Source organism: Momordica charantia (genome assembly GCF_013281855.1).
Source record: "Momordica charantia cultivar OHB3-1 chromosome 9 unlocalized genomic scaffold, Mcharantia_2.0 BLBB01000009.1, whole genome shotgun sequence".
NCBI classification, from domain to species: Eukaryota; Viridiplantae; Streptophyta; class Magnoliopsida; order Cucurbitales; family Cucurbitaceae; genus Momordica; species Momordica charantia.
Genome location: NW_028275167.1, coordinates 2,311,340 through 2,338,516, shown reverse-complemented (window position 1 = coordinate 2,338,516; position 27,177 = coordinate 2,311,340). Strand labels below are relative to the sequence as shown.

General features: G+C 36.2%; 5 protein-coding genes across 6 annotated transcripts; 2 read left to right on the top strand and 3 right to left on the bottom strand.

The window, feature by feature from the left end:
- Positions 1-725: 725 nt before the first annotated feature.
- Positions 726-2,585, bottom strand: LOC111014311 (GATA transcription factor 9). The gene is made up of 2 exons (XM_022288995.2): positions 1,963-2,585; positions 726-1,731 (listed from the first exon to the last, which is right to left on the bottom strand). Exons 1-2 carry the CDS (start codon positions 2,266-2,268, stop codon positions 1,036-1,038), a joined length of 1,002 nt encoding a protein of 333 aa, XP_022144687.1. The 5' UTR covers positions 2,269-2,585; the 3' UTR covers positions 726-1,035.
- Positions 2,586-5,403: 2,818 nt separating this feature from the next.
- LOC111020468 (protein transport protein SEC13 homolog B) lies at positions 5,404-7,093 on the bottom strand. The gene is made up of 2 exons (XM_022297155.2): positions 6,935-7,093; positions 5,404-6,598 (listed from the first exon to the last, which is right to left on the bottom strand). The coding sequence occupies exon 2, from the start codon at positions 6,453-6,455 to the stop codon at positions 5,550-5,552; it is 906 nt and encodes a 301-aa protein (XP_022152847.1). The 5' UTR covers positions 6,456-6,598; positions 6,935-7,093; the 3' UTR covers positions 5,404-5,549.
- Positions 7,094-12,704: 5,611 nt separating this feature from the next.
- ATHB-15 (Homeobox-leucine zipper family protein / lipid-binding START domain-containing protein) lies at positions 12,705-19,675 on the top strand. 2 transcript variants are annotated; one of them, XM_022291927.2, is made up of 18 exons: positions 12,705-13,861; positions 14,211-14,370; positions 14,594-14,694; positions 14,800-14,890; positions 15,246-15,341; positions 15,422-15,535; positions 15,627-15,710; positions 15,808-15,963; positions 16,073-16,147; positions 16,303-16,409; positions 16,492-16,684; positions 17,022-17,207; positions 17,316-17,396; positions 17,852-17,986; positions 18,163-18,485; positions 18,702-18,807; positions 19,150-19,308; positions 19,398-19,675. In XM_022291927.2, exons 1-18 carry the CDS (start codon positions 13,653-13,655, stop codon positions 19,542-19,544), a joined length of 2,523 nt encoding a protein of 840 aa, XP_022147619.1. In that variant the 5' UTR covers positions 12,705-13,652; the 3' UTR covers positions 19,545-19,675. The 2 variants fall into 2 exon arrangements, with proteins under 2 accessions (XP_022147619.1, XP_022147627.1); XM_022291935.2 differs by having other exon boundaries at positions 12,706-13,861; positions 19,159-19,308.
- Positions 19,676-19,790: 115 nt separating this feature from the next.
- Positions 19,791-20,829, bottom strand: LOC111016511 (uncharacterized). The gene has a single exon (XM_022291948.2). It carries the CDS (start codon positions 20,738-20,740, stop codon positions 20,156-20,158), a length of 585 nt encoding a protein of 194 aa, XP_022147640.1. The 5' UTR covers positions 20,741-20,829; the 3' UTR covers positions 19,791-20,155.
- Positions 20,830-25,577: 4,748 nt separating this feature from the next.
- Positions 25,578-26,592, top strand: LOC148208830 (uncharacterized). Its single transcript, XM_088118097.1, has one exon. The coding sequence runs from the start codon at positions 25,713-25,715 to the stop codon at positions 26,340-26,342; it is 630 nt and encodes a 209-aa protein (XP_087974223.1). The 5' UTR covers positions 25,578-25,712; the 3' UTR covers positions 26,343-26,592.
- The last annotated feature ends 585 nt before the right edge of the window (positions 26,593-27,177 follow it).

Genomic DNA, 27,177 nt, shown 5'->3' with positions numbered 1-27,177 from the left:
TTTATTTTGTTCTCCTAAACCATCAAGATTGATTTAAAATCAAGGAGTTGTTTTGGTATATATTTTCTAGTTTTGATTAAGGATTTGATTCGACAATTAAAATTTATCTACTACAATATGATTTGAATAGAAGCGTGTTTGTCAACAATTAAAGTTCCAAGTAATTTTAAATATTCTTAGTCAAAATTTGAAAATAGAAACTCATGGGTAGTTTGGATGTATTTCAAAAAATCATAAATTAACTTTAGAAAATTGTTCCCCATCGTTTTTATTTTATAAATTGTTTGAAAGCATGTATTTTGATTTTTTTTTCTTTCCAAGAAGGGGTATTTTTGAATTATGCTTACATAATTTTTAATATTTTTTTAACAATTACAGGTAGAGTATCATACCTTCAATCTCAAAGAAAATAAATAGTGTATTTTCTACTAATTTATGTTCAAATTGACAAATTATGATCATCTTTAGCTCCTCTGGATGACATTCTTTCATATGGCAGCAAAATGAACAAATAAAATTCGGGTTAATTAGGCCGGGTAGGATTAAATTAGAGTTAAAAGTACAATTGTTAGTTTGTGTTCCATCAAAATCTTTAATCCATCCAACTAGCTGACAGATTACCTCAACTGCCCAACTAGTGTTAACAAAAGCCATAATTGATTTTTTTTTCTTTAAACAAATTATGAAATAGACATAAATTTTTGCAAAATTAGAAACATAAAAAATAAAAGGAAATAAAGGGCTTGGTTGTTTACATTGCCTTCAAATAATGATCCACTAGGCTTTTTGTACCAACCCCTCTCTCTCATTTCATTTATATTATCCTTATTTTCTGTTTCCATTTTTTTTTCTCTCTCAAATTCTACATTTATCTTCAATTTTGAAATGGTGATAATAAAAATTGCCAAACTCCTCTGTTTTTTTATGATATGACCAAAATGGACCCAAAAAGGAAAGTGGAAAAAAAAAAGAAAAGAAAAAAAAAGTGATTGCGAAAATATGAAGTCCATGCTAAGATTCCTACTCTACCATCCACTAGATCATATGCCTAATAGTGGGCCCCATGTGATGAGAAATCAAGTATTCATCACAGCCGTTCGTTACTCCGAAAATTGAACTGTGACTTATGAACTGTTGCTGCTGCGCCATTTGGAGATCCTTCTGCCTTCTCAGCTCCAGAACTTTCCGGTGAGAATTCGAGTGTTTCGCGGATATGAACGTCGGACTCGCCGCCGGCCGGTACTCCGGCACTAACCGCCCGGACTTGTACCGGACGCCGCAAGCGTTGCAGAGTGTTTTAGGGCCCATCGGTCCAGTCCGCCATTGAGGAGTCTTCTCCGCCTGGCAATGCAGGCATTTCCGGCCCGAGGACTCGGAGTTCGAAGCCTCCTTCTTCTTCGACGTCGATGATTTCGGCGGTTTAGGATCCGCCGGCGAGAGGAGGTGGAGGAGGCGTGTGGTCCAGTCGCAGGGAGCGGTGCGTGACCGCTTGCTTCGTGCTTTGCAGGGGAGAGGCGTTTCGGCGGGGAAACGCGGCGCGTTCTTCGAGGTATCGGAGGGAATGGATACGGAGGGCGGCAATTCCGAGGAAGAAGAAGTTTCTGGAGTTTGAGGCTTCGAAATTGAATGGCTACTGGAGAGATAGTGAAGTGCTTGAAGATCTTTTCCTTCCGTTGAGAACGAATCTTCCACGAAGTTCGAAAGCCATTCGAGTTCCGCTAAATCGTCGTACTGTAAGAATAAATTAAGAAAGAACGACGAAATTGAATTAGAATATATCTAACTGAATGAATTGATTATAAACTACTCCTAGAAAATTCGAATTGCTTCAAATTTCAAAATCAATTCAAAATTTCCAAGCTCAATCAAATTTGCTGAAAATTTCGATAAATATCAACAGAATTGAAGTTCCGAAATCCGAAGAACACCGAAAATCAAATGCGATTCGTTACAAAACCCTACCGGATCAATGCAGAGGTCGCTGGAGAGTTGAGACTCGCCGAAGCTCTGGGAGCCAATATTTCCATGGAAATGATGATCGCCACCGGAGACGGAGGAATTACAGCTATCGACTGCAGTAACGGTGGAGGAATCCGTCGAAGCTCCCGCCACATTATCGAAGAAACCGTCGGTCACCATCGCATCTTCATTAGAGAAGTCAAGTAGGTCATCAATGGTAAAGTGTTCCGCAGCCTTCGCCTTCTCCGGCGAGAATTGTCCCGCTCCGGCGTCGAAATATCCACCGATCAGAAACTTGTTCACCTCCATAGCCACAGCAAAACACAGCACCAAAACCAAAGACTCACACAGAAACAAAAAGCTCGTCGGTCGAAGCAATCGAAATTGCAGAATCACAGCAGAGAGAGAGAGAGAGAAACAAAAATGTGTCCGATGGAGAGTGGAGAAGATGGAGGGGGGGATTTTGAGGAGCAAAAGCAAGGGCAAAATCGGAATACAACATTTTCTTTTTCTTTTTCTTTTTTTTTTCTAAAGAAAAAAGAATGAGCATCTCGCTGCATGCAGAGGGCGATGAATATAATAATGAGGAAGTGACTTGCAAGTTCTGTAAAGTTGTTTCCAATTAAACTCTCCCCTTTTTTTTCCCTTCCAAAATATACCATTTTTCCCCTCTGACAATAACGCCCCTCAATTCCCTCCAAATTTAACCTCTCTACCACCGACCCGTCGTCAATGGCTTCCAGGGCCAAAAACGTCATTTTAACATCAAGCTCCAACTACTCACAGACATTAATCTACTTGGTTAAAAAGAAGAAAAAAAAAATCAACCCCTAAGAATCGATCTTGCAGGTTTTTGTCGCTGTGATTCGTCCAGTAATGTCCAAATTTACAGCCGGATTCTTCTGCCTTAGCTAATAATATTTTCCCATTGGGAGGTGTGCTTTTTCAATTTTTTTTCTTCTAAATTATTGTATAATTAAACTAATTTAAAAAAATTATTATTATTATTGTTTATTTTTCTACTCCTCCCCATCATTTCATAACCCGTTATTATATTCTCCTCCCCACGTTTAAGCACGACGCTTACAGCTCAACTTCATCAACACATTAAAACGCCATTCTCTTTTAATCCCTTTACTCCCACAAACTTCAATTATAATTTCTCTCCCATTCTATCCAATTTATTATATAAAAATACATAAAATGTATCCTAATAATTTCAATCTCATTTTTCCTTAATATTCCATTCAAATTATTGTCAATTACAAGAATTGGGTTTATCATTTATGTGTAGATCTTTTCTTTTCCAATGCTCGTGGAGTGGAGAAATTTGAGGGAATGGACACTGATCCCAAAAATGGATAAGGTTGTTTAGTTATTTCCGCCGGGTTAAAATATGTATATTTAATTGTTTTGGTTAATCATTACACTATACGCAGTAAAAAATAATAATAAAAAGATACTTGAACATGAACTGAATATGAGCTTTTTTTTATTTTTAATTTTTGGGTTGGGAATTAATTTAAAAGAATGGGTGGGCGTGGGGCCCAGGGAGCACGTGACAAAGGTGGGGGTGGTGTCAGCGAGCATGTGAGAGGGTTCTCAAGGTTTTTGTTCGTTAAGACTTAAAAGCCAGCCCATTGGTCCTTGATGCTGGTCAATTTCCACGTGGCGGGAATCTATTGCCGCGATGACCGTCGTTTCCTTGGTGCTTCCTCGCACGTGCTTTGTCGTTAACGTGTCCATACAATAACACCCTCGCACGTGCGTTCGCTCACGTGCATTGCACGGACGTATTCGAGGACTTCGCCTTAACGCCTGCACAGCTCGCCGTTCTTGGGATGCTATCTTCTGCTTCTGCATAACTTCATCATCGCCTAAAATCTCTCTCTCTTGTCTTTCTTTTTTTTTTTTTTTTTCTCTTTTCTTTCTAAATTTCGAAAGGTTCAACAAGTTCGTCCAATAGTAAAGAAATAGAGAGACTTTTGAAGATTGATTTCAAATCCTATAGCAACATCTAGTAATTGTTGTGTGAACGTTAAAATTTATCTTAAATTATACACTTTGACTTTATATACATATTTAAATGTTACTTCCCCGTTACTATTTAGCAGTTCTTTCATCGTTATACTAATTAAACTGATTGGATTAAAATTGTACCAAAAATAATTTTCAAGCATATGATTCTCATATCCATTAATTAATTTCTCCTTCATTGTTTAACCTTGCCAAACCAATGATATTGATAACCTGTACTTTTATCCGAGTCAACTCTTCGACTCTATATGGTAAATAGAAGTGGGGTTTATGGAGGTTGGTGGCGGAATCAAATAATGAAGTAATTTTACAGTGACATAATTCGACAAAGGATGAACCATAATTCAACAACCATGGGCCATGCTAATATGTCGAATTTCCGCAATATATTTGGATATACTGCCTAAATATCGAGGAAATTCTAAAAGAAATTATTTACCCTCCATTCGACTATCTCGAGCGTTCCAGATTACTGACATGTCCCTCAATAATTCGGTGAGCTGGGCGACATAAATGGCACATTGAGAGCATAAATTGGTGAAGACCTGCATGTAAAAGCCCTCCTCCTAATAACAATGTCTAACATTGCACAGTAGTTCTGTTTCATGTATACCAATTACATTTTCATCAACTAATCACTCTAGTAGAACTGTAGAAGATACAAAATGATTTTGAACCCAACAATGAGAAGTTAGGACAGAAGATTATTCACACCTGTGGTGCAAATTATTTGACTAAAGCCTCTCAATAAAGTCCCCATGATTTACGAGGTTCTAAAGGCAGCTACTAACCCATTGGCTCGAGTTGAGTCGACCCATGTGCAAAGCTGGGCAAGCAATGGGTCGGTAGGGTAAGAATTGCATGGTTCAGGTGGGGGTATGAAAGACAGAAGAGTTTTAGGTCATCAAAATATAATATACAGAGTTCCTTCCAACTTGTAAACTTTTCATGCAGCTAAGTAACAACGTCCCCATAAATCAGAGGCTCCCTCCTGCAAGCTCCATCTAATTAACTTAGATACCATCATATGATGCACAATCTTTCGAAAACTAAATTTTTCTTTTTATATCTGTCAGACCATCTTATGCGCACCTTGACTAATCTCACGAAACAATCATCTGATACATTTAATTACCAAAGAAACTCTTAGGATATTAAATCTCAAGTGATTTGAACTCATTCCCTTTAAGTCATTTACCAATGACGACTAGGTCAACCCACCGTGGTTCCCAACCATAAATGTTATAAACAAAAACCTAAAATGGTGATCCAAATGCCACCGTTACAGACCTATCTGGCTCTGCCCTATCTTCTATTGAACCTACCTACCACAACGGCAAACTGATAGTAAGGAGACAGACATGCTTACCAGCGTTCCTTTCAAGCGAACTAAAGGCCATAGTAAAATGTTCAAAGTGAATCAGTAGTTAAATGATTTAAAATAGAAAAACAAGTCAAAGGATATATATTCCAAAAGAAACAAGATATCTCTCATGTACTAAGCAGATTATAAAGCCTGAAATCAAATGCACTGCAAAAATTTTAAAACTGGATCATGGCTCTACGGTTGTCACCTGTTGCCAGTCCCCATCAACAGCTTCCTTCCACAAACTCACATTGTTGTTCCCATCAGCCACGGCCAAGATGTTTCCAGTCAAAGACCATGAGACCCTCCAGACAGGAGTTTTGAAGTCATTCAATATCTTACCTTCCCATTGATCCCCTTCTCTGGCAACCGTCCATATAATAACTTTTCCATCCTGAGAAGCACTTGCAATAGTAGATTTCGGTAGTCCAAGATTAGGCGCCCATGCAACATCCCTAACCCAATCAGTGTGCATTTGAAGTGCAGGGAAACAGTCCATCTTCCAAACTCCATTATATGGTTTCCAAACCTTCACAGTATTATCACAACCACCAGAGCAAAGCTTTAGTACAGGATCAACCAAGCCAGAACCAACAAGAGCACCGGGTGCAGTCGAAGGGGCCCATGAAACTGAAGTAACACCTAGTGGGTGAGCTTGGTCGATCCTCGATGTATCCCAACCACCATCCTGCCTTGCGGTGAATACTGAGATATTCCCATCAGACGAACCACACGCCAAACATAGACCCAATTCGTGAGGAGCCCAAGCGATAGAATTAACCGATGATTTGTGATCATCAAAAACATGAGCTTGAGTCCATTCATTCTGATTGCCTTCCTTCCATATAATCACACGTCCATCATAAGAACACGAAGCCAATAACGACCCGAATTTTGGGTGCGCCCAAGCAGCCTGCCAAACTGGTCCTTGGTGACCAGTAAGCGTGGCTAGATGCTGAGAAGCTGAGTTGCTGACTCCAATTATCTTAATGGTCTGATCGGATGAAGCTGTTGCAAGGCGCTTGCCATAATAATCCATCGCCACATCATGAACGGTATCCTGATGACCACTTTCAATCTTCTGTGCAGGCATTTCTCTAATACTGATATGTCCAACTCTTCAGACAAGCAAACAACCAGAATCGATTGGATCCTCCCTCTAACTAACCCTCGGAGCAAAATACAATTCTTACTACACCGTCTTCAGTCTATCAGATTGCTACGGTGAAAAAAAATCTGGAAATCAAAAACATAAAAGAAATTCAAAGCGGAATGAGAGAATTTCGAATCAACCATTGTCAATCGGTACATATTTTGCAGGTAATATTCGAGTCTCGCGAAATTTATAGATCTTAATTCTGAGTTTCAGAGTGACGTCATAAGAAATAGATCGATCATGTCAATCAATTGCCAAGAAAAAAAACACAATACATCAAGAGAAATCCCCACAAAGAAACAAATCTCAGCGATTACGGAAATATCGAAGATAAATTTATGGATCGGAAGACAAGACCCAAAACCCTAGAACACAAATTGAAAGCTTCCCAGTGGGCAGAAGAGAAAAGAGCGAACCTCGGAGGCGGAGTCGACGCAACTTTTAGGGAGCAGAGATCGCTCTCTTCATCTGCAATTAACGAGGAAACGAGAAAATGAATCGGAAGGATTCAAACATGTCCGGAAGAACAATAAACAAAAGGAAATGAAATGAGGAGGATGGGCGATTCTCATCTTCCCGAAGCCCGCCCCGCCAAGAGTTCTTGTAATTGGGCCATTATTGGGCCTAAATAGTGGATCGACTAATGGACCCATTCGATCAAAAGGGGCATATTGTGTTTAGGGCCCATGAACTTGGATTATTTTCATAAATATATCCTAAGTGTTTTTCACTTTAATCTAATAATTCCAATTTAGTATCCCGTACTTTAACATTTTTTAATTATACACTTACTATTGGTGGTAGATGTTAAAATTAACTATGCCGCTCAGTAATTTGACAAAAAAAAATTAAGAAAAAATCAAACCACATCAAATAATACAAGTTAGATTTTCTTTCGACTTTCAAGAAATTTGGAGGAGTGATTATTAATTTTTAAATGTGGCAATGCGGAGGATAAAACTGTACTATAAAATAAAGCTACTTTTATGTTTCCCTAGTATTTGTATTTTTTTAATTAAGTCCCCAACATTAAAAGGTATCCATTTAATCTCTAATATTTAAAAAATGTTCGATTATATTATTTTGTCGATAAATATTAAATTTTGTTGATTATAAGTTTATAGGATAAGATGGTCGTCTAATTGAATAAGAGTCAAAAATTTATATCCAATTCTAAAAAAATAAGAGGAATAATTAGAACCTTTTATCTCGCACAGACAAATTTATTATTATTCAATTTTAACATTTATCTAAAAAAACTAGTAAAATAAAAAAAAAAGTAAAACATTAAAGATTAAACCGTAAGTTTTGAAACATTTGAGAAAATACCAAAGTAAATAATTGACCTCCGACGATAACAGCGTCAACGTTAGTCCACCGCCGCCTGGAAAATGGCCACCCCGACGAACATGATTGGTGGCACGTCAGCATCCAGCTCAGCAAAGGCCACAACACATTCTCGAAGTCATCTCCCCGGAGGTGGACCCCACGGATATCTTGTCAGGTCATGCCTGTCCACGCCCCCACTATCACCTCACACCCTGGCTGGGTCCCACTCAAATTCGCATGTCACGTGGCGTGCACATGCATGGATTATTGGCATGACATGGCCATGGCCATTTGCCATCGAACATTAAATATGGGCCGTCAAAAACTCTTCGCATTTCTTACCTCAGTTGTCAGCGTGATGGACAGCTCCAATTATTGCGCCTCCATATTTATAGATACACATGCCTGTATCTGATCATCATCTCATTTATCATCAACGGCTGCCTCCTAATTATATTAAAATACGTGAAATTTTGTTAATCTAAGTTTAAAATATATTCACGCACTTGATTATTCTATTTCAATTAATTGATACATTTAACTTAAATATGCCATTCTGTAGGAATTACAATTTTATCGCTAACGTTCAACCAAGAAATAAAAACAATCAAATAAAACTAAACTGGTGCAAGTACGAAACAACAAAAACAACCCAAATTTTTACGTGATAGTGTTAGACAAGTCTTTTTTGTAGAAACAAGATTATACGCTAACATGCCTATCACTCTATTGATATCAACAATGTCGTTGCAAAATCTTCCTTTGAGATAGTTGTAGGTTAGATCGCGTGCAATAAGTCTCATACCTGATAACTTATCAGGTTTTGACGAGGTGTAGTAACTCACTTCAACAATAAAATCTAATAGAATCGTAAAGGATTAACTTGCCCCAATCATTAAGACAACCTCCGCTGGTGTATCCCAATGTTAGAAAAGTCGTTATTGTCATATTTTTTAAAATAAGACATGCCTAATACTTCCTTGTAAGACAAACAATTCAATCTCTAGCTTAATACCATACAAACTCGAGTTTGACTTAAGCATTAAAGTGTGATAGACAACATTGCACCCGTGTGCAACATTTTTTGTACATGCTATTCGCTTCAAGTCATAAATGTAGACAAGCTGCCTCATACCGCACCTCTCAGCTCATTCTCTCAAACCAACTCGTGGATGAATGATTCAAGTTGCACACGTTCAAATTACTACATCACAATACTTTACGAGCTTGGTCGATAATTAAGCATATTAACTATACATTGGTGATTACATACAAAATTTACAACTTGTTTAGTTAAACTATTAAAAATGGATACATCACAGGACAATGCCTACCAGCCAACCCCTTGAACGCCCCCTACATCCACACGCGTTACATCAAACCCACCATCCAATCCCAAATCACAAGTACTATTCTGCCAACTATAATTTTAATAATCATGGCTCTCAATTAATTTATTACTCTTATTTTATCACTAATTTAATTATTTTGCTTGGAACCCATTTCATACGAGTTTAATTTTAGTGTAAAATTATAATTTAATTGGTATAACTGTAACGCAATAATTTTCCATATAAAGATAAAATTTATCGTATTAAACAAACAAATCAAAAAGACGTGTCAGACATTAGACTTCATATAGAAATTTATCAATATAAAGGTAACAGCAATGCAAAAATATTTTTTATTAAATTTCTTTAAAAATCAATTTTTGTAAATTACTAACTGTATCCAATAGTCCAACTTAATTGGATTGCAAATTTCACAAATTACACCTAAACTAAGAATTTGATATAATTAAACTGCCCAACCATGTAATTATTATAGCTTAAACTAAATTTTTTATTCTATAAAACTTGAAAACTATTGTATTAACCTTAAAAATATTACCTTAAATATATTAATTATAAGTTATAACATAACTCGAATTAGATATGTAATTTTAACATTCAACCAAATTTAAGAAAATACAAAAATATTTCTCCACCAAAATAGAACAAAATTAGAAAATTCGACATGAAACCAACCCATTACTTTTGCCAGGACAGTTGATTCAGTTTTAAAAAAAAATCAATTTCAACGTTAATATTTTATTTTATTAATTTGATAGGTAGATTTAACGATAGTTGTGGCCATAAAATAATATGATTCGACCCATTTACACTATACCTAACAAATAAATTTATCCTAATTAAGACTGTAGTTATTACACTTTAGATAATATTTTAATGATTATTATAGTTTTAAAGATTTTATAGTATCATTTTTTTTATATGACCAATTCTTATAGTTGAGTAGGGTGATGTGTGCAATTTGCAATCTATCACTAATGATGTTATAATGATTAAATTTAATTTCTTGGTTTATGGAGAATATCATAAATTGTGAGGGTGGAAGGAGAACTGGATCAATCCAACATGTTAAGAGACCTCAAATTCGATAGCTCATAAGATTGCTCGGTTTAGAATGGAAGAGGGGTAGAGATGGAGTGGTATTCAGATCTCCCGCTTTGATTATTGAGTCTTGTAGATTCTGATTTTTCTTAGTTTTGATTCGTTCTATGCATTAATTAGAAAAAAATGATTAAATTTAATTGAAATAAGTTTTGTAAATATAGAGGGGTGATTGATTGAATTAAAATAAATGAGTGTGACAATATTGAAATAGCCCAAATAATATAAACCAAATGAAACAAATTTAAAACCATAAAGACTAAAACTAAAACTAAATTGTGAGAATTGAATCGATAATTTAACCAATAATGTTTGTAATGTAAAAGTCCTAGATTATGAGGAAACATCTAAAAGTGCAAAAAATTCACATAAAAATATAGAATTTAGCTAATTTGAACATAATTTAATATGTAAAATATTTATTGTCATTTCTAAAGTTGATTATTCAATTCTATCTATTTTAGCCATTGAACTAAACAAATGATTTTGGTTCTTGCATTTTTCAGCTCATTTTAGTTACCGTAATTGTAAAATATTAATTTTGGTTATTGTACTTTCAACTTTTATTCATCTTAGTATTTATACTTTCACAATGTTCGTTTTGATAATATACTTAAAAAAAAGATCATTTTAACCCATAATTTCAAAATTTCAACACAACTTCTACACATAAGAAAAACTCTTTAATATAAATTAATTGTTACGTTTCAATAGACAAATCTCTTTTAAAAAATATATATAGATTAAAATAAATCAAAATTGAAAATTTAAGGATCGAGCAAAAATTAAAATTACCCGGACGAGAGAGAAAGTAGTGTTTAAAGTTTAAACGCATAGATAAAAACCAAACCAAGGCGCCTAATTTGTTTTTACCAACAGGTAAAAAAAAGGGAAATGAAAAAAGAGAAAACTCGATTAAAGACAAAGGAGAGAAATGGTATTTTCGCATCATCCATTATTATGTCGCATGTCATATCAAGTCATGTCATGTATGCGGTTATGTTATGTACATACGGCATCAGCAGTATGATGGCGACGACATCACATTGTAAAAAAAATAAAGTAGAAATTGTAATGTTACTAAAATTATCCAAATTAAAAAAATAAATAAATAAAAAAAACTCAGTAATTTAAAATAAAATAATAAAAAAAGGATTTGAAAACCGAGACGCATGCAAGAGACCTCATCATGGTGTCCTCTGAGCCCCACGCAAGCCTCCCCCCTCTCCTCGCCTCGCCTTTTGTATTTTTCAAGCATCCCTCTTCGCGCCTCCCCTTTTCTCAATGCCCCAAATCTTTCCCTTTTTTACGTTTTTGCCACTCCAATTATAGAATGTTCAAGTTTCAAGTTAAGTTTTTTGATTTTTGAAAGTGTATAGTCAATTATTGAAATTTTAAGTTTGTTTTTGATAAATCAAATTTACAGATCTCTTAGACATAAAATTTAACTTTGCATAAAATAAGATGGTATTGAATTGCAACAAAATGTAGAATAGTATTGTTAAAAAATTACTGTACTTAATTTAAAGTCACAGATTTGAGTATTTTGTTGGTTGGATTCCATACTATTTATTAGTTGGTTTTTTAGTATTTTTTCCATTTAGTTTGGGGAAGATATTAATTCTCTAATTGAGTGGTCGTGGATTTTTTTTTTCTAAGTTAGCATGAAGGAGATATTGATTGTAAAATTTAGGTCAAAATATTATTTTGGTTTATGTAATTTTAGCTTTGGTTCATTTTGGTAGGTGTATTTTCAATTTTTGGTCATGTAATTTCAAAATGTTCATTTTTGTTAATGTATTTTAAACTTTGGTTCATTTTAATATATGTACTTTGAAAATGTTTTTATGGTCATTGTACTTTTAAAAAGTGACAATTTTGATCTCTATTTATAAAATTATAACACAAAGCCTATTCAAGATATATTGAATGTAAATATCATGTTGAAATTATAATAGGAAAAATGAGATTCAAAATAAACTTAAAGGACAAAAATGGTTACTCTCTAGGACAAATAAAAACATTTTGAAACAACATAAATTAAAATAAACAAAAATTGAAACTACAGTGACCAAAACGAAATAGAGTTGAAAGTGAAGTGACAAAAATAATATTCTGCCATAAAATTTATGGATAAAATCAGAACATTAAAATCCGAGAACTAAGATAAGTAGAGGTAAAAATGAAAATTTTGTTTTTTTCAAACGATATTCCAGGTATGTAATAGTAGGGGCAATATAGACAAATTGAGTTAGTAAGAAAGAACTTGATAAGAAGGGTCAGTTAATAGCATGATGGGCATTTTGGTCTTTTAATATTTTTTAAAAAAATACTAAAAAAAGGGGAAAAAAACCTGCTTCATTTTTCCCCTGCACAGTGGAGGGAAAGACTAAAACTCGTTTCGAGCAGAGCCGAAAGTGACGACCCAATGGAGCTCAGAGGGTGAAACAAAATCCCCCATGAAAAAACCAACAAAATAATTTTTCATACTCCATAGTGGAGCTCAATAAACTACTCTCTCTCTCTCTAACTTTCTCTCTCAATGGTTTCTGCTGCTGTTCTTCTTTCGTTTAACCATAGAAAGGTGAACCGTATGCTGTAGAAATCAGGTTCCACTCACACCTCAAATCGACTTCTGTAGCTAGCGGCTTGCTTTTTTTTTTTTGGGCCCCTTTTTGTTAGTACAGAGTTCTATGGCGTTCGTTTTGAGCTTCGTTGCTTGGTTCTGAATCCCCACAAGATGTTTTGGAGATTGGCTGTGGTTCTCGTCGACCAGCTCCATGACGATCGGCGATACGGCGATTTCCGAGGCGTGAATGGGAGATCGTTTTGAGTATTGGGTTGGTAAGTTTTGAGTTTCGAAGCTTCTGAGTTACGTTGGTGGATTTCTGAGCGAGGATGATGCTGAATCTTTGGTGGGAATCGGAGGATTAGCTAATGGAATATCTGGTCCTGAATCAGTTTGTTTTTGCGTGTTTATTAGGGTTTTTCTAGTGGTTTCTATGCCTCTGGGAATTCAGATCCTTGTCAATTTTCTGGAGCTCAAGCTTCGTTCCAAGCTCTGATCTCGAAAGATAAACTTATTCTTGTGTTTGGCGCTTGTCTCACTTTGACATAGCATAGCAAGGACAAGTGCGTTACGGTTCCGGATTTTGCTATCGTTCTTCGTTTTATCTCTATAGCTGCAGCTACTGAAATACCCATTACTGCAATTTAGCAGGAGGATTATAGATTGATTAAGTTGCGTCTGTTTCTGTTTTGGGCTGTGCAAGGATTGCTCAAACTTTTGCCCAATTTAGCAAGGGGCTTCTGCTTCATCGGCTTCCTTAGAATTTCGAGGTAGAAATTTAAAATGGCTATGTCCTGCAAGGATGGTAACAAACATGGTATCGACAACGGTAAATACGTTCGATACACACCGGAGCAGGTTGAAGCCCTTGAGCGGCTCTATCACGAATGTCCGAAACCCAGTTCCATTCGTCGCCAGCAGCTGATCAGAGAGTGCCCCATTCTCTCCAATATCGAGCCGAAGCAAATCAAAGTCTGGTTTCAGAATAGAAGGTATTTTTAGCTTGATAAGACCTTTTTTTTTACTTCCTTTTAGTGTTCGATTCAGTTTCTGCTGTTTTAATTTTATGATTCTTATTTTTAAGGATTTCCCTTCCTCTGCGTATAATGGCACCGGATAAACTATTTTTTTTTAATTTATTTCAGATAGCTATGTCTTAGAAGACATTTTGACTTTCTTTTTCCTAAAAGAAATTTTTGGGCATCCCATTTGACAATGGCAGAAGTAAATTTTTAGAAAGTCGCAAACCCGTTAGCTCGAGTATTAATTACCTTTATTTCTTCAACTGCAAGATGTATTGCCATCCTTACAATAGTACATGTGTCAATGTTGTTTCTTCAGATGTCGTGAAAAACAGAGGAAAGAGGCATCGCGGCTACAAGCTGTGAACAGGAAGCTTACGGCCATGAATAAGCTTTTAATGGAGGAGAATGATAGGCTGCAGAAGCAGGTTTCGCAGCTGGTGTATGAGAATGGCTATTTCCGCCAGCATACTCAAAGTGTGAGTTTTGCAGTGGACTATTATTATAATAATTTATTTCCCATTTCAAATTCATGGGGTTTCCTGGAAAATGTTAATTGTTGAAGAAAGAAACACCATTTTCGATGTTAAATAACCCCACCCAATCAAATGAACAGCTCTACCACACCTTCAATTTCTCTCTGCTTTTTAGAGTTGTTTACTGTTGAGTAACAACAGTTCATATGCTATGGAATTTCTGCAGACGACGCTTGGAGCTAAAGACACAAGTTGTGAACCGGTGGTAACTAGCGGTCAACACAATTTGACATCTCAGCATCCTCCGAGGGATGCTAGTCCTGCAGGGTTAGTGGGCATTTGGTTGTTGGGTCCTTTTCTAATATCGTAATCTGTGACCACATTGCTGTCCGGGTTTGCAGATGATTTAATTAATTTTCCGTATCTTTTCAGACTTTTGTCCATCGCAGAAGAGACTTTAACAGAGTTTCTTTCAAAGGCCACTGGAACTGCCGTGGAGTGGGTCCAAATGCCTGGAATGAAGGTGTCGCTTTGCCCTCCTTTTCATTAAATGTTAAATTGTGCTTGTCTGACAATTGACTTCGTTATGCTAATCTACGGTCAGTAAATATTTTAAATTTACTCCAAATTCTTTATTTCATTTTATTCCAATATCACATTCCCAAATGTCAGACCCTTGGGCCTTTTATCATTACTTTTGTTGGTTTGTTTGTTTGTTTTTAATTTTTTAATTTTCCTTATTTCTTTAACTTATTTTTGAGATTTAGCGTGATTTCCTTTTTTAATAAGTTTCTGTCTAAATTAGAATGGGCTAAATTGGGTAGGATAAAGACAACCTTTTTAACAACCATGATTCTTGCTTTGTATTCCTTGTATAGCCTGGTCCGGATTCCATTGGAATCGTTGCTATTTCTCATGGTTGCCCTGGTGTGGCTGCACGTGCCTGCGGCCTGGTGGGTCTAGAACCTACTAGAGTAAGTGCCATGACTATTAAATTTGAATCAACATTCGAGTTTAGGCTTATGACTTAAATAATGACTAATACAACTTTCAGGTTGCTGAAATCCTCAAGGATCAGCCATCGTGGTTTCGCGATTGCCGAGCTGTGGATGTTCTAAATGTGCTGCCAACAGCAAATGGTGGAACCATTGAGCTGCTTTATATGCAGGTTACTACTTATGTCTAAATGACTTTCATGTCTCTTCTTGGCTCTCAAGCATCTCAGTCACATTGATATATCTCTCACCCTTGTCTTGTAGCTCTATGCGCCTACAACATTGGCGCCTGCACGGGACTTCTGGTTGTTGCGCTACACTTCTGTTTTGGAAGATGGTAGCCTTGTGGTACGCAATTTTTGGATTGATAGGATACACCTTCCTTCAACTACATTTATTCGTTTGGGCTGGTTGTCTGAAATCTCTGGCGATTTGATGTATGCAGATCTGTGTGAGATCACTTAAGAACACTCAGAATGGTCCAACCATGCCTCCAGTGCAGCATTTTGTTAGAGCAGAGATGCTGCCGAGTGGATATCTGATAAGACCATGTGAAGGAGGTGGTTCCATCATTCATATTGTTGATCATATGGATCTGGAGGTAGTATATACACTTGTATTTTTTCTCAATAGATCATCTTCTTTCAAATAAACCTATCGTTAAATTTTCATGCAAAGACTAATTTGAGCATGCTCGATTCATTAAACAGCCATGGAGTGTTCCAGAAGTATTGCGTCCATTGTATGAATCATCGACTGTTCTTGCCCAAAAAATGACTATGGCGGTAAGATCACTTATTGACATTCTCTAAAGGATTTAGAGTGCAGGATGTGCCCATTACTATCTTCAGTAGTGAAGAATTCAGTGACGAGTTTATGCATTTTACTAAATATATATAAAAAAATATATTAATATGTTGTTTTTCTTATTTTTATTCAGGCTCTACGCCAATTGAGGCAGATAGCTCATGAAGTTTCACAGTCAAATGTAACAGGCTGGGGTAGACGTCCTGCAGCCTTACGTGCACTTGGTCAAAGGCTAACCCGGTTAGCATACAGTAATTAAGTATCTATATCTGCTTTAATGATGTAGCTTTGCTGATTGTTTAAAGCTGGGAATATCTTGTAGGGGTTTCAATGAGGCACTTAATGGGTTTAATGACGAAGGGTGGTCTGTGATGGGAAATGATGGCATGGATGATGTAACTATTCTTGTAAATTCATCTCCTGACAAGTTAATGGGATTGAACATTTCATTTGCCAATGGATTTTCTGCCATCAGTAATGCAGTTTTATGTGCTAGAGCATCGATGCTGTTGCAGGTATAATAGCGTGTTTTTTCTTTGGTTGATGAATTGACAGGAAATGTTTCATTGAAGCATCATAAATGGACGTAACCTTCATCTTCACTTGCAGGCAGAAGTTCATATGCTGTTACTTTCATTCTTACTTATAACGCTTTCCCACAGCAGTGACTAGAAAATATTTAGCACAACATTTTGAAATTAATCCCACAGTTTTTAATTCTCATGCAATAAAACTATTGTGTCAGAGCATTTCCTTTTCATTCTTCATAATGGTAAATCCACTTGAGCATGATAATTAATTCTTTTATGTAATTTCTAATTTTCTATTTTACCTTCAATTTTGGCATTGCAGAATGTGCCTCCTGCAATTCTACTGAGGTTCCTGCGGGAGCACAGATCAGAATGGGCAGACAACAACATTGATGCTTATTCAGCTGCTGCTGTTAAGGTTGGCCCATGGAGCTTACCAGGGTCTAGAGTTGGAAGTTTTGGGAATCAAGTAATTCTTCCACTGGCTCACACCATTGAGCACGAAGAGGCAAGTTGCAACATGAAAATATTGCAATGAAATATTTCTCTTAAGGTCCTCCCTTCTTGGCCTCTTTCTCGCAGTTAATAATTCCGGATTACATTTTTCTGACTTCAGTTTCTTGAAGTGATAAAATTGGAAGGCGTTGGCCACACTCCTGAAGATGCAATGATGCCTAGGGAGATGTTTCTTCTGCAAGTAAGTACTACTTAAGTAGGTCGCTCATCTCATTTACTTGATTTTTGAAGATTGTGCTTTTAATTGAAAATCTCTGGCTAGGTTGGTAACTTTGTGCTTGTCTAGATTCCGAGTTTACTTGTTGCAGAAGTCTTCATGTCAACATAATATGTAAATAGAATTGCACAATACGATACCAAGTCCTTTGTTCTACAAAAATGAGTTTTTTACGAGTTTGTTTAAATACCATTCTTTAAATCATCAGGCACCGAAATAGGCCTGTTACGGTGTTCAATGTAGTTGATGGGGGGTTTTTAAAAAAACTTTTTATTTAAATATTACTACAGTTGTAGAGTGAGGATTATGCATTAAAATGTTACCGCTTCTCACTATCTCCGTTTTGATAGATTCATCCTGCAGCTGTTTTACAGTATAGTTGGTCTAGGCCCCTAAATTTTTGTTTTCTGTTATGATAGCTCTGCAGTGGAATGGATGAAAATGCCATTGGCACATGTGCTGAACTAATATTTGCTCCAATCGATGCCTCTTTTGCTGATGATGCTCCTCTTTTACCCTCAGGGTTTCGAATCATACCACTTGATTCTGGAAAGGTTGGCAATTTAATCAATATGAAATTTCCTCCTGTGTTTATCTTTGGGATTAGGTTTTTGGTGTTAACCTTTTCCACTAGTAAAGGGTAATTTAGTGAATCAAAGGATGGGGCATGGCAGGATTTGAGATTTATTATTATTATTATTGTTTTAATATTATCAAGCAAATGTTTCAGGAAGCATCCAGCCCAAATCGTACGCTCGACCTTGCATCTGCTCTTGAGATTGGGCCTGCTGGAAATAGAGCATCAAATGACTGTGCAAATTCTGGCTGTACACGGTCTGTAATGACAATTGCATTTGAGTTTGCATATGAGAGTCATATGCAAGAACATGTGGCATCTATGGCTAGGCAATATGTACGTAGTATTATATCATCGGTTCAAAGGGTTGCATTAGCTCTCTCACCTTCTCATTTAAGTTCACACGCTGGACTACGATCTCCACTTGGTACTCCTGAAGCACAAACACTTGCTCGTTGGATCTGCAACAGTTACAGGTATAATTTCTCTCCAAAATATGTTTCTACAGTTCTACTGTCTGGTTAGAATATCCCTTCTTCATGCTGCTATAGGAACAATATTCGTTTTTATTTGATCAAGTTTAAGGAAATGTCTTTCTTGCTCGACTCGTGAATTCTGAAGCTTCGAATTTACTTGAGGAAAACTTCAAATATGTGATTTGTTGGGGTTGGGTGCTTGAACTTTGTTTACAGGTGCTACTTGGGTGTGGAGCTATTAAAATCTGGAAATGAAGGGGGGGAGTTTGTCCTGAAAACTTTATGGCATCACTCCGACGCAATCATGTGCTGCTCTCTAAAGGTGTGTATATTTGCCGAATTTACATTGAGCTAACATTTGCATTACATTTAATAAGAATAACTGTAGAATCTGGGGAAGGTGATAATCCGTTAGTTTCGAACTTGTTTAGCTCTACACTTCCACTGATGTTAAAACTCTTACCTTTTGGAAAGTGTAATTGGTATATTCAATGCATTTCTCGCTGGTATAGAAGATAGTAAAACGAACTCTAGGATTTGGATATGAAAGTTAACGAACTTTGCACAGCTTGTTACTAACTCATTTCGGTTTACATATAAGGTTCTTTTCCAACGACGTTATCCTCGCATTTTTGTGCAGTTCTTGCTTAAAAAACTTTTGTAGTCTATGCAGGCATTGCCAGTGTTTACCTTTGCAAACCAGGCAGGCCTCGACATGCTTGAAACCACCTTAGTCGCGCTACAAGACATAACTTTGGAAAAGATATTCGATGACCATGGAAAAAAGACGCTCTGCTCCGAATTCCCCCAGATAATGCAACAGGTCTTCTTTCTCGATCTTTTTTACAATAGAAATCCATCGTATATTGTCCAAAACAACCATCTCTAAGTTGCTATTTATACGTGCTCTAGGGATTTGCTTGTCTTCAAGGAGGTATATGCCTATCGAGCATGGGTCGACCTGTGTCGTACGAAAGAGCTGTGGCTTGGAAGGTACTGAACGAAGAGGAAAACGCACACTGCATCTGCTTTATGTTTGTGAACTGGTCTTTTGTCTGATGCTAAGATTTGCCCAATGAAGTTGAAGACTTATTTACTGCTAGATCTCTTATTTTATTTATCTTATTCATGTAAACTATGGATCCCAAGTAAGAGAGACAAACTGCTCCAGTACTCTGAATCTTTGTTCATCTTTTGTGTTTCATGTGCTTAGTTTTCTTAGTTAATTTCAGTGGCCCATTTGACAACAGCAAACAAACAAATCATTGGTCAGAGAGCTTGCCAATTAGGCCTTGAAAAGGACCATATTATAAAAAATTGACATATTTTATTTAAACAAGCTTCATAGTAAGATACATACTGTTAATTGATTAGAAATAAAGAAGACCTAAGGTTGGATATAAGTGGTTTTTGGTAGCCAAATCTTCCCATCCAACCATGTCATAATTGACACTGAACCTCTAGGAATGTACTGACTTGTTAATGCATACTAAAGTTAAGGTACCCTTTTTTACTGCAGAAAAAAACTACCCATGGAAGGGAGGAAAAAGATTAGAATAACCACCTAGAAAAAAAAGTTACCTTTCAAATATGAATTGATGAAACTAGGTGGAGAAGCCTCAAAGACCCTAATGGAGTGGCTAAAATTAGGAGATTTGTGGCAAAATTAATTAGTTTTTGAGTTTTAGATTGGTAATATCCTCTGATCTTGTGATGGCTGGAATGCAACTTGAAGTCCTTGCAATTCCACCTTTCTTTTGAGCTGCAGCTTTGTCTCTAGGACTCAAAGACTTGGCTCTAAAGCCTCCTCTGCCATCCATCCTATTCTTCTTCAGCATCTCCCTCATTGCCTCAGCCTGAAACAACACTGGATAAGCCCTTCCCAGCTTGTTAAACCTCGCGCACGCGCTCATGTGTGCATTCAACGCTTCCTCTCTACTCCCTCCAAGCTTCTCCACCTCCCCTTCCACGGCCTCGGCGCAGAGCCCGCATATCCACTTCCCGAGGAACTTGTCCCGCATCCGATCGATGTACTCCTGCGTGTACTCCTCGCACATGCCGCAGCACTCGCACCGCGCGTCCTCGACCTCGGATATCGGTGGAAGTGCTCCTTGTTTGGCGTCCGAGGCTATCGCCAACTCCTTGCCCAACTCCATGGAGATGTCTGAGATTGTTCTTTGGAGGGCATTGGATGACAGCCTTGGTGGCTTGGAGAAGTTGTTGCTCCTTGAAATGGCCTCTCCATGTGGTGCCATTTTGAACAAAGAAAATGGTTTTGAACTTGAAATCTTTGAAATGGGATTTTGAAATGAGGAATTCTATGTAATGGTGGTAGAAGTTAAAAGGGGTTTTGGGGTTATTTATAATAGTTTGGAGTGAGTGTGTAGAAAGTGAAGAGAGAAGCTTCTATGGATGAAAAGAACTCACATGTCAGTTATCAAAGTTAACGTGAAGAGTCATGAACATGCACAAATCTTCGAGAGAGATTGATGCCAAGTTGCTTGCCTTTCTGTTGGCTTTAAATAAATATTGTATGCATGCAATTTCAGCACTATGGAAACTCCGCTATTTTTTTAAAAATTTCGTTACGGTATTGTTTACTTTGAGATTAAAGTTTCAATGTACTTGATATGACAATTCTTTTAGGCTCACTAATTCTAATCAGATCTTATTGATTGACTGAAACAATTGGATGTTTGTTTGAGTTTATTGAACTCTGAATCTAACGAATCTTAACTAATGTGTTATCTTAACAATTACGAGAGAATATTATTCACTGTTCTTTTCTAATAAGACTCGCTATTGTTTAGCATGCGTTTTAAGGTACTTATGTTTTTCTAAAAACAGGGTAGTACCAAGTTCAATTTAGCAACGGGCGGGTTGGGGTTTGGGTAACTCGAACAACGGGTCGATTTAGCACTAAAATCGTGTCGAAATTGATTTCAAGGTAGTGGTTTCTTTCCCGACACAACGATACTATTTTCTTCTTTGTTTTTCTACTTCGTTTTTGTAATTTACATATTATTCCATTTAAGTGCATAAATTTACATTTAATCTTAAAAAATATGTTGTTATAAACCTAGCAATACCTTGCCAAAAAAAAAAAAAAAACTAGCAATACCTTTTTAGTTGTAATTAATGTGACTTTGTCACATCATTAACATGCAATGCATATAATACATGAAAGATAAATACAAAGGAAAATAAAAGGGAAGTAATAAAGTATATATTATATTATTCTTGGTTAACATTCATCTGAATTTGGTTTTCAGTAAATTTTCAGTTGGAGTATCACATGGGTCACCCTTTAAGTCATGTTTCCACAATGAAGTTGCTTTTTGGAATTAGTTGGTCAATTAATGCAGTCTTACCACTTATTTTAAAAACATATAAAAATTTGTTAATTAATTAAAACCATGTCTATAAAATTGATTCTGCTCCATCCTTTGGCTGTGTGCTGCTGCAAATAGCTGATTTTTGTTCCTTTATTTATTAAAAAAAGGTCACTTTTTCATTTTAGTTTGTCTGCAATTTGCAATTCTTTATTATTGCTTGAACAACATATAAAGAATTATCCCATTTTTTCTTATATATTGGTTCACTTATGTCAGCGTAACTTACAAATAAATCTAATAATTAATTACTTGAGTGTTCTTTTCAATTAAGTTATAAATTTAGTCGTTAAATTTTTAGTATTTGTTTATTTAGTTCATTTACTTTAAAATTTTTTAATAAATCTTTCACTATTTGTTGCTTGTAATTTGAAAAGTTTTAATAGATCATTAAACTTTTAAACTTTTAATTTTGTGTACGTTATTGTTGTCAACTCAATCAATTAGAGAATCTAATGGGTACCCTTATCTACTCCATTATGCTCGAACTTGCCACCTCATTTAAAAATTAGTTGATTTTGAAAAAAGTTATTTCAAGGATTTGGTGAGATGTAAGCATAAAATTAACAAACTCATTTTTGATATCTAAGGTGATGTCCGTAAAGTTTAGAAGAAAGTGGGTAAAAATCAAAAGGGGTAAAATTTAAGTTTCAAAAAATGCTATTCAACCCAAAAACCCACGATGAAATCCTAGTTAACTATGCGGACGTGAGCATAATTATCACTCTCTATAGGTAAGAAGTTCCAAATACTCCCCCCAAATTAAAACTTATAATTCAACCCTTCTTTGATTTTATAAATTACCCATTTACACATCCACAAATAAAAAGTAAAAGAAAGGAAAAGAAAAAAAAGAAGTTAGATTGTGAGAATCAGAAATGTTGTCCCTTTTAAAAAAGCAAAGAGAGAGGAGAGGGGAGTTTAGAGTTCACGAGATTGGCTTGTTGAGCCACACAGCAGGCAGCCTCCATAGTCCATAGATATCTGAAAAGAAAAGGCTTTTAAAAAGGCAGCTTTCAGAGTTGAGTGGAAGTGAGTGAGCTTCGTCTTTGCCATTTTCCAACACCATCAAAATAATAATTAATGAATGCCCACAAAAAAACTATCAAATATCTACACTCAATGGAGTTGCAGTTGCAGTTGCAGTCAGGTATCACGAAAAGCCAAACAGATCTGTGTTTTAATTCAAGATTATATTAAATGATTAACGTAAAAGAAACTGTCACCAAAACATTAAATGACAGAGAGAAGAAAGAAAGAAAGAAAAAAAAGGTGACTTTTTTAGAAGTGGGTTTCATTCACAGACATGATCTTCAAAATGGGTTTAGTTTTTTGAACCAACTGGAGTTTCAATTCATTGTGTGATTCAGAATGGCTGCAGATTGATTTTTTTTTTGTTTTTGTTTTGGAGGGTTGCCTCTTCTTTGTTTATCACTTGTTATTTATCAAACGTGACTAAGTTAAGGGTATAACTCTGATACTTGATACTTGATGCTCTCGTCTCCTTATGTTTGTAAAGTGGTCAAACAAAGTTTCACGTTAGGTAGAGAAGAAAATGATCTATAGTATATAGATGAGAACAATTATCTCTTGATTTTTTGGGTGAAATCAAAAGTAAAATCGTGAATACTATATCCAAAATGGACAATATCATACTATTATGGAGATATTTGAGGTACACGAGGGTACCATTGTCCTTATCAACTTTTATCACATTCTCAATCCAAAATGTATATAAATGAGAATGCATTGCTTTTTTTTTTTCAATATCCATGCATACATAGCTTAAAAAAAAAATCGCCCTAAATCTTGAAGAACATTTTTTAGTGAAAAAGTTTGATTGTTACTAACAAGAACATTTTGCATCTTAAAAGGAGTGGTAAGATTTAGACTTTAAATATATTTAACTGCAGAATTAAGATTTATACTCTAAATATATTTAAATGTAGAATAAAAGTTAATATAAAGAATATAGTTCAATTGGTAAAGGAATCTGGCTGTAAAATGACCAAACTAGGTAGTTTTTTTTTATTTAAAAAAAAACATGGGAATGCATATCCATAACGGTAGGGTTAGAATATTTAATTTAATACTTTTAAATATAGATTAAAAATATTAACTTGAGAAAAATACAATAAATAGTGCAGACGAAACGTGAATGACGACAGTGATTGTTCTTTGTCCTGGGCTTCTTGTTAGTGACGTTGTGGTTAAAGGCCCATATTTAAAGAAAGCCCATCAAACATTATTATTGGGCTCGATTTTGAATCGGGCTTTCTAATTCCATTATGGCCCATCGCCTAATTAAACCTCTTTCTTTCTCTCTCTCTTTTTTCCTCTGTTCCGAGAAGCTACAATAAGTAGCCGCTCTAGTAATTAACATTTTTCATCACATGCTTCATATTAAAATCCAACCGTCCAACCAGACTAAAAGACAATTTCTCTTTTCCTTTTCTCTCTTTTAAGAACCTTTTTTATTCCATATATTTAAGTTATAGTAATAATACGCATGAAACATTCAACACATGCCAAAATTAATGCAAATCTTAATGTAAATAGTAATTGTATACTTTGTCACTTCATTATTAAACTAAAATATTAATTTCATTTTTTATTTATAATATAAAAAAAATATCACACCTCAAATATAGAGGTGGGAATCCAACGACCTATAACTTCTTTTTCCAGGAAAGTATAGATATTTTTTACCAGAGAGTTACAGTTATGCTATTTTTAAAATTCATTTATTTGTTACAAGGTTGAATTCAAAATTACAACTCCAACATAGCTGTAAAAATACGAGGGAATTATAAAAATAACAAGAAAGGAGATATGTATTTATACATGTATAGTATTCGTTTAAAATTTTATAAAAATGACATAAATTGCATTCGGATTTTACAAAGCTCAATTTTTTTACATAATTAAAATCCAAAATAAAAGGATAGAATTTTTTTTGGTTGATGGTGAATTTTGGAGAGATCCATGTGTCATTTGAGACGGAGTGTCGTTAGACAAACGAGCTTGGAACAACCGGTACCCCATCTAATGGAATCTGACAATTAAGTTAGCAATCAAATAAAAAATAGCAGAGAACACCTTAAAAAATTAGTGACAAATTTTTCATTTACTGTTAGTGATGGTCATTCCCTTTTATAGGTGTTCAAGGCCAACCAGAGAGGTCATTTCGTACGTGACGTAGGAGTGCTCCTCGTCGTATGGGATCGAGACAGACAAGCGAGATGTACAGTGATCACATTGCTATCTATACGTCTGTCTTTTCTATAAACTGTCGTCTGTAGACCACCCCATAATACATAGCAGATGCGCAACCCTCACCCTCTGTTGCTCGTTCGCTCCACACCTTCTGTAGTCTCCCTTCCAGCTATCACCTCAGAACCTTACAAGCCACTCGCTTGGAATTCCCCCTGAACGTTTTTATAAATACATATTTATTAAAACATTTGTAACCCCCATTTTTTAAACTTAAAAAAAAAGAAAAGAAAGATAAAGTGCGAATTAAATTATCAATTGCAAATTGTAGAATAATGATTGGATCAAAGCCCGAAAATTAATCAATAACAACAATTGCTCAGTACACCGTACACCCACCTAGAGTTTTCTTAACCCATACGCCCCCCCCCCCCCCCCCCCCCCCCCCCCCCCCCCCCCCCCCCTATAAATAAAAACCCTCAATCCCACTCATTCTTCGTGTTGAAATTGAAAATCAAAATCAATTCCATTCCTCTCTCTAGCTTTCTCGCTCTCTCTCTCCAAAATTGAAGAACAACAGATTCAAGAATCCTCCAATCCAATCAAAATTACAGATCCGAAAATGGAAAATAATCTTCCTGTGATGGCCAAAAAAGCCTGGAATTTAGTTCGCGTGGTTTTTTTCTTGCTCAGAAAAGGCATCTCCAAGAGCAAGCTCATCCTCGACCTCAATCTCATGATGAAGCGCGGCAAAATCGCCGGAAAAGCCATCAGCAATCTCATGTTCCACCACCACCACGGCGGCGCCTCTCCCTCCGCCGCCGCCACCGGCGACCTCCCCTTCACCGTCGGCGCCGACGAGTACGAATTCAGCTGTAGCAACAGCCCCGCCTTCCCCGGCTTCCACGTCGGCAAGCACCGCCGACGCAACCAACACCACAACTCCTTCTTCGCGTGTGCTCACGCACCCGAAACCCTCGACGACGACGCCGCCGCCACCGCGAACGCCGTCAAGGCCGTAATTGAGATCCTGAACAACCACAACGGCGGCGCGTCGTCTCCGGCGCAGGCCTCCCCGGCCCTCCCCGGCTTCGGCCGGACTCCGAGGAGGGTCCGGCAGCTCAGGATAACGGACTCGCCGTTCCCTCTCCAAGACGCTAACGCCGATCCGCAAGTCGACAAAGCCGCCGACGAATTCATCTCCAGGTTTTACAAGGAGCTCAGGCTCCAGACCAAGGCCGACGACGGCTGAATTCCGGTTTCGTAACTATAAATCTCCGGCCGCCGCCGCCGGCGATCTGAAGCTAATAATTAATTAATATATTATTTAGTCCTCTAGATGTGGCATTGTTGTTGTTTTTACTACACATGTGCATTAGTTTTTTTTGGGAAAGAAAATGGGAAATAAAGTGAGGAGTTTGTCCAAATTGTTATATTTTAATTTCTGAGTGAATTTTGTTTATGGAAAAGAAATTGAAATATATATTTTATTAGTTTCTTTTCTTCTAATGCTTTAAACTAATGAATCAACGGCTCGATTATTCGATTCCATATCCATATCCATATCCAATTCGAACGGATATCCTTCTGTTTGTTTCCGGTGATTTTGAGAGAAAATTCTTGGGAAAATTTTGGGATAATCCCCAAGTACAGCTTAAGTACGATTTTTAGTACTAATTTTTTTTCTCCTTATTTTTAGTCTTGAAACAAAACAAATGAAGCTTTCAGTTTGTCTTTGTTTTAAGGTGTCGTTTTTTAAAATATATATATATATATATATATATATATATATATATATATATAAATAGGATTATATCTTCACCATCTTGAATAATCTAGCTAGTACACTTTTTTTTTTCCTTTTCTGTTCCAAAAAATTAATAAAAATGAAGTTTGAAGTACAAAATAGTTAGCAAAATGGATAATCCATCCATGTACGTAATATATAATTAAGACATGATTTGTTCAGATTCCGCTGTATTCCTTTGCTAGTTGTATATATGTTTAAATTCATCCCTTATTTGTTTTATGATGTAATATATTAAAAAGATGTTAAAACTATAAATTTGATAAATGTTTTGATGGTA

Excerpts from the sequence above, each read along its gene's own strand:
- LOC111014311 (XM_022288995.2), bottom strand. The coding sequence starts at position 2,268 with ATGGAGGTGAACAAGTTTCTGATCGGTGGATATTTCGACGCCGGAGCG. Across the intron at positions 1,732-1,962 it reads GCGACCTCTGCATTGATCCG|TACGACGATTTAGCGGAACT; the intron begins GTAGGGTTTTGT and ends TTATTCTTACAG.
- LOC111020468 (XM_022297155.2), bottom strand. The coding sequence starts at position 6,455 with ATGCCTGCACAGAAGATTGAAAGTGGTCATCAGGATACCGTTCATGAT.
- ATHB-15 (XM_022291927.2), top strand. The coding sequence starts at position 13,653 with ATGGCTATGTCCTGCAAGGATGGTAACAAACATGGTATCGACAACGGT. Across the intron at positions 16,685-17,021 it reads GAGCATCGATGCTGTTGCAG|AATGTGCCTCCTGCAATTCT; the intron begins GTATAATAGCGT and ends TTGGCATTGCAG. Across the intron at positions 18,486-18,701 it reads TGGATCTGCAACAGTTACAG|GTGCTACTTGGGTGTGGAGC; the intron begins GTATAATTTCTC and ends CTTTGTTTACAG.
- LOC111016511 (XM_022291948.2), bottom strand. The coding sequence starts at position 20,740 with ATGGCACCACATGGAGAGGCCATTTCAAGGAGCAACAACTTCTCCAAG.
- LOC148208830 (XM_088118097.1), top strand. The coding sequence starts at position 25,713 with ATGGAAAATAATCTTCCTGTGATGGCCAAAAAAGCCTGGAATTTAGTT.